This window comes from Rattus norvegicus, chromosome 1 (genome assembly GCF_021556685.1).
Source record: "Rattus norvegicus strain SHRSP/BbbUtx chromosome 1, alternate assembly SHRSP_T2T, whole genome shotgun sequence".
NCBI classification, from domain to species: Eukaryota; Metazoa; Chordata; class Mammalia; order Rodentia; family Muridae; genus Rattus; species Rattus norvegicus.
Window position 1 is genome coordinate 85,777,939 of NC_141534.1, and position 11,101 is coordinate 85,789,039.

The 11,101-nt window shown below is 37.0% G+C and overlaps 1 protein-coding gene across 2 annotated transcripts; it reads right to left on the reverse strand.

Moving 5' to 3' along the window:
• Positions 1 to 1,770: 1,770 nt before the first annotated feature.
• Positions 1,771 to 10,879, reverse strand: LOC148007244 (binder of sperm protein homolog 2-like). Of its 2 annotated transcripts, XM_087599857.1 has the most exons (5): positions 10,806 to 10,879; positions 8,941 to 8,973; positions 3,629 to 3,769; positions 3,282 to 3,429; positions 1,771 to 1,884 (listed from the first exon to the last, which is right to left on the reverse strand). In XM_087599857.1, exons 1-5 carry the CDS (start codon positions 10,861 to 10,863, stop codon positions 1,878 to 1,880), a joined length of 387 nt encoding a protein of 128 aa, XP_087455983.1. In that variant the 5' UTR covers positions 10,864 to 10,879; the 3' UTR covers positions 1,771 to 1,877. The 2 variants fall into 2 exon arrangements, with proteins under 2 accessions (XP_087455983.1, XP_087455991.1); XM_087599865.1 differs by lacking the exon at positions 1,771 to 1,884 and having other exon boundaries at positions 3,278 to 3,429.
• Positions 10,880 to 11,101: the final 222 nt, after the last annotated feature.

Below are 11,101 nucleotides of genomic sequence, written 5' to 3' on the forward strand. Positions count from 1 at the left end.
CTCCAAAGGATGTAAGAATCATCCTAGTTGGGATATGGTCAGAAAAAGCCAATTCTATGACCTAGTATCTTAGTAAATTTATATATGACAATGCTGAGTAGTTGTCTTTATGTACAGATTTCAAGGTGTAGAAAAATGGTGTGAGGATTGGAGAGGGAACAGAATTGAGAAAGGCTGGAGATGAAGATGAAATATGAAAGGGGGTCACATCATTTGTTGGGAGGGCTTTATTTCTCTCCTGTGTTCTCTAAGAATTTTGAAGTGATCTTATGTCTGATTTTATCTGACATAAGTACTTTAGAACATTGGGGAAGCATAGTGTAATATCAAGGAAAGTTTGTACACCAATCCTAACAAAACTGAAAATAAATAAAGCCAAAATGTTAAGAAAGAAGAGTATAGAAGGTTGCTTCAGAGAAACCAAAACAAAACAAAACAAACAAGTAACAAAAACAAAGGCTGTGTAAATAGCTTTACATAAGACCAGTCATGGAGATAGCTCATCAGGTGTAAAACATTTTTCCTAAGCCTCACCAACTGATATGGATTCTCAGAACACATAGTAAAAGGAGGGAGCAACTTCTTCAAGTTGTTCTTCTGATCTCCACACGCATACCACAGCAAACACATACCACAGTATACACATACCATAGTTCATGTACAAGTGCGCGTGCGCGCGCGCGCACAAACACACACACACACACACACACACACACACACACTTAAGAACAGCAAAATAAAAACTCAAACTCACAAAAACCTTGCACATACTCTTTCAATAACATCTTTCAATAAACTAATATATATCTGTATTTTTATCTCTATAAATGTATCTACATACACTCAAATGAATACACACAAACACACAGACACACACACACAGACATCTATAGCTTCTGCACAGTTTGGGGATTGTGGTGGTTTGAAAATGCCTGGTCATGTTAGGAGATATGACCTTGTTGTAGTAGATATGGCCTTATTAGAGGAAGTGTGTCACTGGGTTGGGCTTTGAGACCCTCCTTTTAGCAGAATATTATTTGGTCATGGGAAGAAACAAAGTACTGACATGAGGATATCTGGGTGGCTCTACAAAGTATGAATTTGAATAAAAGAATTAAGGCAAAACTGTTACATTCTGCATGATTCCAGTGATTAGAAACATCCACAATTGTCAATATACAACAAGAGAAAGTTTTGTGACTGTCAAGATCTGATGTGAAAAAGAACATGGGGGATTACTACTTAGAGGGTACTGAACGTCCTTCTGTGATGATAAAAATTGTTTTGGAACTTGATGGAGGTTGTTGTTTTTCAACACTTTGATCATATTAAATGTCAGTGACTTGTTAAACTCAATGTGTTTAACTGTACATCATGTGAGTTGTGGCTTCAAAAGTTTAAGTTGTTTGATATCTACTAAAAATTTTAAAATGTGTGATGAGAACCCTTAAGTATCATGAGAATTTTCTTATTTTGCCTTAAACTAGAACTTGATTTGAGCATTTTCAGAGGAATTTAATTGAGGCTGGGAAAACCACATTGAGTGTGTATAACATCTCATGCATTGAGGTCACTCAGTGAAAAGAAAATTTAAATATGTGTACATTTCCTAATTACCAGAATGTATTCTTTTGTGTCAGAGAATGTAACCAGCCACTGCAAAATGTTCCCCTGGGTCATAAACCTACAACGTGAGAATTAATTATCATTAATGTGCTTTGTCTCTTCCCACCCATCTTAGGAAAAAAAAGACATCAACATAGACAAGAAAACAGACATTTATTAACAGAATGTTCCATAAAGATAAAGAATGGATTATATTTGGAGGAGCATGTGATAGATCAGTAATTTCTGTCTTCAAAAACACATAAGCGTACCTAAAAACTGAGGTGAAAAAACAAGTTAGAATGAATGTCTCAGTTTCCTCTACTGTTCCAAGATCAACATCACATGTGTCTCCTTCCTTATAAATGTTTTTTTTTTTGCTGTCTGATGAAAAATCAAAATAACACCAGTCCATGGAGCTTAATCTATCAGATGTGGCCTAGGGAAGGTGTCTCACAATCATATTTCTGATTGTGAGAACCGAATTTACATTTTGTTTTATAACAACATAAGTCATACAGTCAATGGTTTGAAAGACATTTAAATCTTTGCTTGGTATCAATGTTCAGGGAGATGCTTTTAATCAAAAGTCTCATATATGGATGGTGGATAACCTTCAAATACTTAGATTTGATATGCATGCACACAAGAAAATGGGGAAAGAGTGATACATTCACAGGGAAGACACCCACATTCTGTTTTAATGAAAACAGAGTCATAGTAACAAAGGGAAAGGCAGACTCAGTTATGTTTTAAAGACCTTAAAATTGTGTATCTGTATAGATGTGTGGGAAGGAATAAGATGTCACACATTGAATTGTTAGCTGGCATGCTGCCTGTGGAAGGGAATTCCAGGAAAGAATATAAACAATGCTAATATTTATTCTCTCCTGTCATGTGCTGATTCAATGTTTCAGTGAGTATCTATCTTACATTCATTTTGTAAAACAAAACAATTTTTAAAACTGAAAGGCAATGCATACATAATGCATGGCATAAATAATTATCTAGTGGTCCTTGTTATATGACTAGGTTTGGAATTACCTAGGAGACACACTTTTAGGCTGCTTAGGAAAGGTTTAACTGAGGAGGGAAAACTCACTTGTATGTGGGCAACAACAGCTCTTGGACTGAGGGCTCAGATAACATCATGGAGAAAGGTGGTAGTCAACTGAGCACCAACATATATCTTTTTGTTGTCTGAGTGCAGAAGCAATGTGATCAGCTGTCCCAAGCTCTCACCCCTACACTTTCCTCACCATGATGGACTGTATCCCCACATCCAAATGTGAACCAAATGAATCCCTTTCCTTCTTTGCAAGATTGCTTTCCTTGACTATTTTGTCACAGCAATGACAAAAAGACCATATGTGATTATAATCATTAGCATGTATAAGGACACCAGAATGTCATATTTGCCAATGACACAGCACACTTATTCTGCTTGTGGCTGAGTTTGTGCTTCAAAACAAGAGTTGAATATTTCTTACTAATACCACATAGCTTGATAAGCCTGTTGTACTCAACAGGGAATACATCACAGGAAGTATCTGGTGCCCTCTAACTGAGTCATAGCCCAGAGATCTAGATCTCAGGCTCCTAATCCATCAACCTAATGCTTTGCTTCTCTTTCATAGCTCAGTGAGGCATTGATCCACCTTCTCCCAAGTTCTTACTTGTAAGGAGAACATTGCTTCCATTTTCTATCTCTGTTGTAATTGTCAGTCAATGAACACCAACTCCGATTCAAAATAAAGCCATCCTTGGTGCAAGTTTTAATGGACTTTTGTTTGAATTGGAAAGGGAAGACACACTTTGGGGGATCTGTAGAGAAAGACGGGTAAAGGATGAACACTGTCCTCAGATTCCTCAGATTAATCCCTGCTAAGAAAACAGTCAATTATTTTTCTGCCATATTGTGTTTAAGTTATGCAAATTGTTCAGAAAAGAAAATATCTGTACCTCATTGTTTCTAAAATTCCAGTCTATTCTCTTCTTGGATCCTGGCATTTAGAACTCTTACCCTGTGCTGTGCAGTAACGCCACCTTCCTTGGAAGTGAAAGTCAAGAGAACACCAATCATAGTCACTGCGAATGGAGATACAACTGTAGTGGAACTCATCAGCATAGACAAATGGAAAGACACAGGTAGTATTAGAAAAATCTAGAAAACAGAATAATTTCAGCATAAAAATAAGATTATACAGGAATCTGAATTTCAATTTGCTTTGGTTTTGAAGTTGGTCTCACTCAGACTTCTAACTCACTCCTTAGGCCAGGGATTGCTTGTAGCTCATGTTAATCTTCCTGTCTAGCTTTGTAAGTGCCAAGATTGCATGCTTGAGCTTTCATGCATGGCTGGGGCTTAACTTTGGAACATCTATTTCAATAGAAACATAACTTGTTCTATTATCATCCTCACATACACCTGAAGCTGGTGTCACCTGTTGCCTTTTATGCTTGTGATAAAAATATCTGCAAAATCTCCAATGAAGGCTCATTATGGCCCAGAACTGGGTTCAGGTTGGAGATGATCGCTTCCTCAAAAAAAGTTCTTTAGCAAGTAGGGATCTCATTTGTTAGAGTTCACAGTCTTTCTCATCTTTGTCATCATCCATGTTGACTAGGTTTTGTCATCCTGACACAAACTAGAGTCATCTGGGAAGAAGGAACCCAAATCAAGGACTTGTTTCTGTTAGATTGTTCTTTGGGCATATCTGTAGGGTATTTTCTTGTCTAATGTTTGACATAGAAAGGCCTATCTCACTGTGGATGGTGTTCTTTCTGGGAGGTGGTTCTGGTTGTACAAGAAATTAAGATGAACATGTAAGGGAGAACAAATGAGTTGGCAGAATCCTCCATGTTTTCTTCCTCTGCCTCTGCTTCAGTTCTTGGACTTGTTTTCCTCAATGATGGATTGTGATTGCAAAGTGTTAGCCAAATAATCCCTTCCCCTCTCAAGTTGATTTTTGTCTTTCACCACAGCAACCAAATGTGAGTAGTATAGAAATTGCTACCAGGAGTGGGGTGTTGCTTAATATGGACCCAAGTGTGTTGTTCCTTTGGTATACTGTGAATTGACTGTGGAGCTTTGGACTGGAAGAAACATTCCTTAAGTATTGCTACTTCTGCTCCTGCTTGAGTTACTTCCCTGACTTCCTTCAGTGATAAACCATGATTGGTAAGTGTAAGCTAAAGCCACCCCCCACCCCCTGTCCCCAAGTTGGTTTAGATCAGTGGTATTTATTTGTTTGTTTGTTTGTTTATTTAATATACAAATTTCAGCTCCTTCTCCTTTTTTCTCCCAGTACCACCCTCACATCCCTTCCCCCATTCCCCTCTCCTCTTGACCTCAAAGAATAGGAAGTCACCCATGGAAACCGAAACTCTCTGGCCCATCAATGCATCAGGACTAAGTATATCCTTTCACACTTAGGCCAGACAAGGCAGCTCAGGTGTTGGAAAGGGACCCAAAGGAAGGCAACAGAGTCAGAGACAGTCCCTGCTCCAATTATTAGGGGACCTGTGAAGATCAAGCTGCACATCTGCTAAATAACTGTAGGGGGCCTATGTCCAACCCACACATGCTTTTTGGATAATGGTTTAGCCTTTGTGATCCCCATGGGCTCAAGTTAGTTAGACTGTATTAGGTCTTTTTGTCATGAACTTGACTCCTCAGGCTCCCTGAATCCTCATCCTGTCCCCACTCTTCACAAGACTCCATGTTTTTTGCCTATTGTTTGTATGTGGGTCTCTGCATCTGTTTCCATCAGCTACTAGATAAAGTCTCTCAGAGAATGGTTATTCTAGATTCCTTTCTTCAAGCTTAGGGAAGTACCCTTAATAGTGTCAGGGGTTGGCCCTCTCTTCTGGGATGTGTCTCAAGACGAGTCAGTCATTGGTTGGTCATTTCTCCAATTTCTGTTCTATTTTTATCCCTGAATATCTTATAGATGGGAAACATTTTGTTTTGAAGGATTTATGGGTATCTCCCTCCCTCCACTGGAAGTCCTGACTGACTACAGGAGGTAGCCTCTTTGGACTGCATATTTTCCATTATTAGGAGTATCAGCTAAAACTCCCAGGAGCCTCCCCCAATCTAGGCCTTGAGCTTATCCTGCAGATGCACCTACCCACCAATTTCCATTCTTTCTCCCAGCCCTCTCACATCCCCACACCTGATCTCCATTCATGGTCTCCTCTCCAACCCCTCTCTCATCAAGTTTCCTCCACCCATCTATTTTCAATGTCTATATTATTTATTCTTATGAGTTAAACTCAAGCCTTCTGCCTTGGGCCCTCCTTGTTACTTAGCTTCTTTGGGTCTATGGATTGTAGCATGCTTATCCTGTACTTTATGGTTAATATCCACTTATAAGTGAGTTCATAGCATATATGTTTTGCTAGGTTTGTGTTACCTCACTCAGGGTGATATTTTCTATTTCCATCCATTTGCCAGCAAATCGCATGATGTCCTTATTTTTTAAAAGCTAAGTATTATTTCACTGTGTAAATATACCACATTTTTTAATCGATTTTTTGAAGGACATCTATGTTGTTTCCAGTTTCTCACTATTATGATTAAAGCTGCTGTGAATATAGTTGAGAGTGTGTCCTTATGGTATGTTGCAGTGTCTTTTTGGTATTTGCTCAAGAGTGGTATAACTATTTCCAGGTTTCTGAGAAACTGCCAGGTTGATTTCCAAAATGATTGTATAAGTTTATATTCCCAACAACAGTAAACGAATGGTCCCCTTGCTTCACATCCTCACCAGCATGTGCTGTCCCATTAGTTTTTGATCTTACTTCTTCTGAAGGTATAAGATGGGATCTCAGGGCTATTTTGATATATTTTCCTGATGACTAAGGACTTTGAACATTTCTTTAATTCCTTCTTGCCATCCAAGACTTCTCTGTTGAGAATTCTCTGTTCAAATTGTACCTCATTCTTTTAATAGACACTTTTATTTTATTAAGAGTATAACAAAGTTTAATTCTTTTGAACATTTTTGTTTTGCTTTGTGATTTAAACAAAATTCTGCTTTAATTCAATCAAGCAGACAGGATGTCTAACATGCATTGTTAATTGGATATTTTCTTCATTTACATTTCTAATGTTATTCCTATTTCAGGTTTTCCCTCTGGAAACCTCCTATGCCATTCCCACACTACCTGCTTCTATGAAGGTGCTTACCCACCCACTCACCCATTCCTATCTCCCTACACTGCTATTCCCTTACTCTGGAGCATTGAACATCAATTTGTATTCTTCTATATGCTGACCCCTAGTTGATAGCACCATTTTTTGAGAATACTGTCTTTTTTCCCTACTGGATGGTTTTAGCTCCTTTGTCAAAGATCAAGTGACCATAGATGTGGTTTAGTAGACTGAGTTTTACATTAAGGTATTTGATTCACTTGGGCTTGTGTTTTGTGCAGGGCGATAAATGAAAAAAAAATCAATTTTTATTTGCACACATACAATTAGACCAGTAACATTTGTTGAAGATATTCTCTTTTGTTCATTGTATAGTTTGGGCTTTTTTGTTAAACATCAGGTGTCTGTAGGCATATGGATTTATTTCTGGGTCCTTACTTCAATTCTATTGATCAGCCTGTTTTTATAGCAATATCATGTTTTTCTATTATTATTTCTCTGCAGTACAGGTTTAGATCAGGAGTGGTGATACCTCCAGAAGTTCTTTTAATGTACATAATTGTTTTAGTTATTCCAGGTTTTTTTGTTTTTCGAAAAGAAGTTGAGATTTTTATTCAAGGTCTAGTAAACATTGGATTTTTGATGGGAATTTTATTGAATCTATAGATTGATTTTGGTAACATGGCCACTTTCACTATATTAATCTTACTGATTCATGAGCATCAGAAGTCATTCATCTTCTCATATACTCTTCAAATTCTTTCTTCAGAAACTTGAAATTCTTGACCTATAGGTCTTTCACTTTCTTGGTTAGAGTTACACAGAGATATATTATTTGTGGCTATTGTGAAGGGAATTTTTCTTTCACAGTAGATCAGTGTTTTATTAGTGTAAGAAGGAACGAAACTGAGATTACTTTCAATAAAACATCTCTTTTTTCAATAGAAATAAAACAAATTTTAAGTTCCCAAGACCTCCATGGATGAACAATATTCTGGTTGTCAAGTTATGACATAAATCATGGGCATGTTTCTATGCCACAGCGGAACAAACCAACCAATGTGATGGCAGTAAGTGTACCACAAAATGTTCTTAGGAAAGTCCTCTATCTCTGAATCCCGATTGGTGAAGTTTGTAACTGTAACTTGGCACAGGTGATTATGGCTTTTGAGACTGTATAACATTCTGGCTCAGGGTTTAACTTCAGCAGCCCAGAAAGATCAGTAGTAGCCTGATCAAAATGGACTCTTCTTTGCTACAGTGACTTGGTATTTGAGTTGTGTTGGGTTAAAAGGACCCTATAGTATCACAACAACAGATAGTAACAACAACATAATTTTTCTGGAAAAAATAAATCTCATGCTTTGCCAATGTGATCTCCAGAACATCTCTCTGTGACCTCACTTCTATCCATGTACAGCTGGTGTCATTCTCTGTCTTTTCTACTTATGACAGAAAATATCAGCAAATCTCCCAAAAAGTCAGTGGAGTTCCATTAGCGGTGAGAGAGACTTCCATTTCCATAATTCATATTCTGGAACCTTTTTCATCACCTGCTTTCCTGACTTACCAATATGCCCAAAATATATCTCCAAGTTCCCACTACCTTTCACAAATATTCTTTATTGTGTCAGTAGTAGTAGCAGCAGCAGCAGATCTGTGCCTTCTCACAATGTATTGCTCCATGATGAAGGGTTCACTTTTAACTGTTAACCCAACTCTACTGATTAAGTACTTGCATTTTCTTGGTCTTAGAATATGAAATAGCTTCAGATGGCTTACGTTCTGTGCATTAAAAATTTCTGCTTGTAATAGGATGTTATATTGATTACCTCAAGTTAACTACCAATGGCGTCTGTCTATATTCAAATAGTATTTTTAACCTTTATACATATGTAATTATTATTTGTCAATTAAAAAGGAAATAATAAAATGCAGAAATGTACGTTGTCATATCTTGGTCTTAATGTAGAATGGAGTGTTTTTCTTGAGTAACCAGGAGTTGGTCACTTACATGAATCTTCAATATCTGTTTTGACCACTGTGACCCATTTCAGAAGAATAATGCAAGAAAAAGGTACATGACTGAAAAGTGCCAGAACTTCCCCAAATCTGATGGTTTATAAAGGGTGTAGTCTAATAATTGAGATGCTGCCCAATAGAGTTGGTTGCCTTACCTTGTTTTGGAGGATGTAAATGAGAGATCAATTCTGAAAGACAAAATGAATTGGCAAAATGTAACTCACCTCCCAAAATACTGCACATCCAGCATAACTATGATATACATAATAACATTCTGCAATGTCATATCAAGTTAGGGTTTAATATCTACCCCAGAAATGTCGTGTCAAGGTATGAAAAGCCAGAAAGTTCTACCTTCTCAGATAAGAGCTTTTCCCCAAATGTTTTCCATATAGTAGGATAGAGTCAATTATAATATTAAATACAATTCAGATTGTACCCATTTATTGCTGTTCAACAGTTTTCAACTGAGAAATTACTTTCTGAGAGACAAGGGCATTTATTGGGGATTGGCAGAACATTACAGTGGGATTACTGGTGTGATAGCAAATGTTAGCCATATGTAAGGAACCTAGGGCAAGGGGAAAAAGTGAAGTCAAAGCTAAGGAGGATTTCAGATAAATTGGGATTGTAATTGTCTCCAGTCCTTCATATACAGGCTGATGGCAACTCAAAATTCAACAGACTTCTGCTGGATAATTGTGAGAGACAGAGCACATCTGTATGAGTATGTATATATCCTTTGGGTATAGTTGTGGTTCTGAAATTATTATACTTGCAGTCAAATGGATTAAGCAATCCCATATTCCAAAAACAAATAATGAAAAATTTCTCATATCTGTGTATTATATTGGTTACACTGGAGCTATAATTGTGAAACAGAAGGAGATGAATATTTGTTCTTAGCTATCTTTTCATTTTATGCAGTCCATAACCCAAATCAAGAAATTGGTGCAATGTACTTTAAGGGTACTTCTGTTTCTAGTAATATAATCAAGATAACTTTTCCTAAGTGTGCCTAGAGACTAATGCAATCTATATAAGTCATCACAGATCATCTATAATAGGCTTGTCTTCTATGTGACATTAGATCTTGTCAAGTTGATAAGCATAATTAATTCTCACCCAGATTATATGTGACATCAAATCCTGAAGACATTTATTGAGGAGAGGAAGATTTACAGAAGAGAGCAGAGGACACAGGAGGCCAGTGATGGAAAAACATTGACAAAAATCAAAGGATGTATGAAAAATCCATGTGAGAAAATAACTTTTATGAGTTTATATTGAGAGTGATAGACACTTGTTATATTATATAACTATTTTATACTTCATAATACTTACACATAAAAATAATGATATTTAAATGCATCACAATTTATATCTCATAATATATAAATTCACATTAGAGAAACTATGTAGCTAACAAAAATCATTATTTTGCATGCTAATCATATAATTAATCAAGAGAATCCAGGTAGCCAGGCTATTTTTCTACTGGACGTGAACAGAATAATAACCTCAGAGAATTTACTCAGACTGATACAGCAAGGTAATGTAAGAGCACTTGAGAATGTCATGTGTATTTGAAACTTACAGAGACTGTCAGTGAACAGCCAGATAAAAGGGCATTAATAAATTATCCTAATGCAAAGACTAGCTGAGCCCATATACTCTTTTAGAGCTTGATTTGTTAACAACATACCTTGCAGACTATTTTAGAGCTTGATTTGTTAACAACATACCTTGCAGATGTTTCTAACTCAATTAATTATGTTCTCCCTTTCATGAAAATTTTTGTTGCTGCATGAGTACTGAGACCAACACTCCTTCACAGGTAAAGTCAACAGATTAGTATTCACTCAACAAAGGAGGTAAAGAACACCAGTAGAATCCAAAAAGATTTCTGCTTTTGATTTGCTTGATTGAAAAGCTATCAGAGAGAGCTCCAGCTGTCCTCAATCTTTACTTGCTCTGGACATTCCTCCTTCAACCCTCAACCCCCTTTTTTTCACCTCACCTGCATTCAGTCCATAAATGTAGACAGCTAACAAGGCCCAGCCCACAAGATGACTCATCACTTCCAGTTGCCTGCAGATGACACACACTGAAGCAAACCTTGCTTCTGCCTTATATTCTTTATTTCTGCTCCTCCTACTTGGTCTGCTAACACACACTTTCTCTACAATGAATTCCCCTTTTTCTAAATTTCATAGAGTGATTCAATACATTAGAAACATCTATCTTAGAATGATCTGTGATGTCATTCTCAAGTGTTTTTGAGGAGCCTTTGGATTTGCTAACATGACAGTTAAT

Bases quoted from the DNA above. Each gene is read 5' to 3' on its own strand.
- LOC148007244 (XM_087599857.1), bottom strand. From the start codon at position 10,863: ATGAGTCATCTTGTGGGCTGGGCCTTGTTAGCTGTCTACATTTATGGA. The intron at 3,770-8,940 runs GTAAGGCAACCA...TCTGTTTTCTAG, and splicing joins TTTACATCCTCCAAAACAAG to ATTTTTCTAATACTACCTGT. The intron at 3,430-3,628 runs GTAAGAGTTCTA...CTTTCTCTACAG, and splicing joins GCGTTACTGCACAGCACAGG to ATCCCCCAAAGTGTGTCTTC.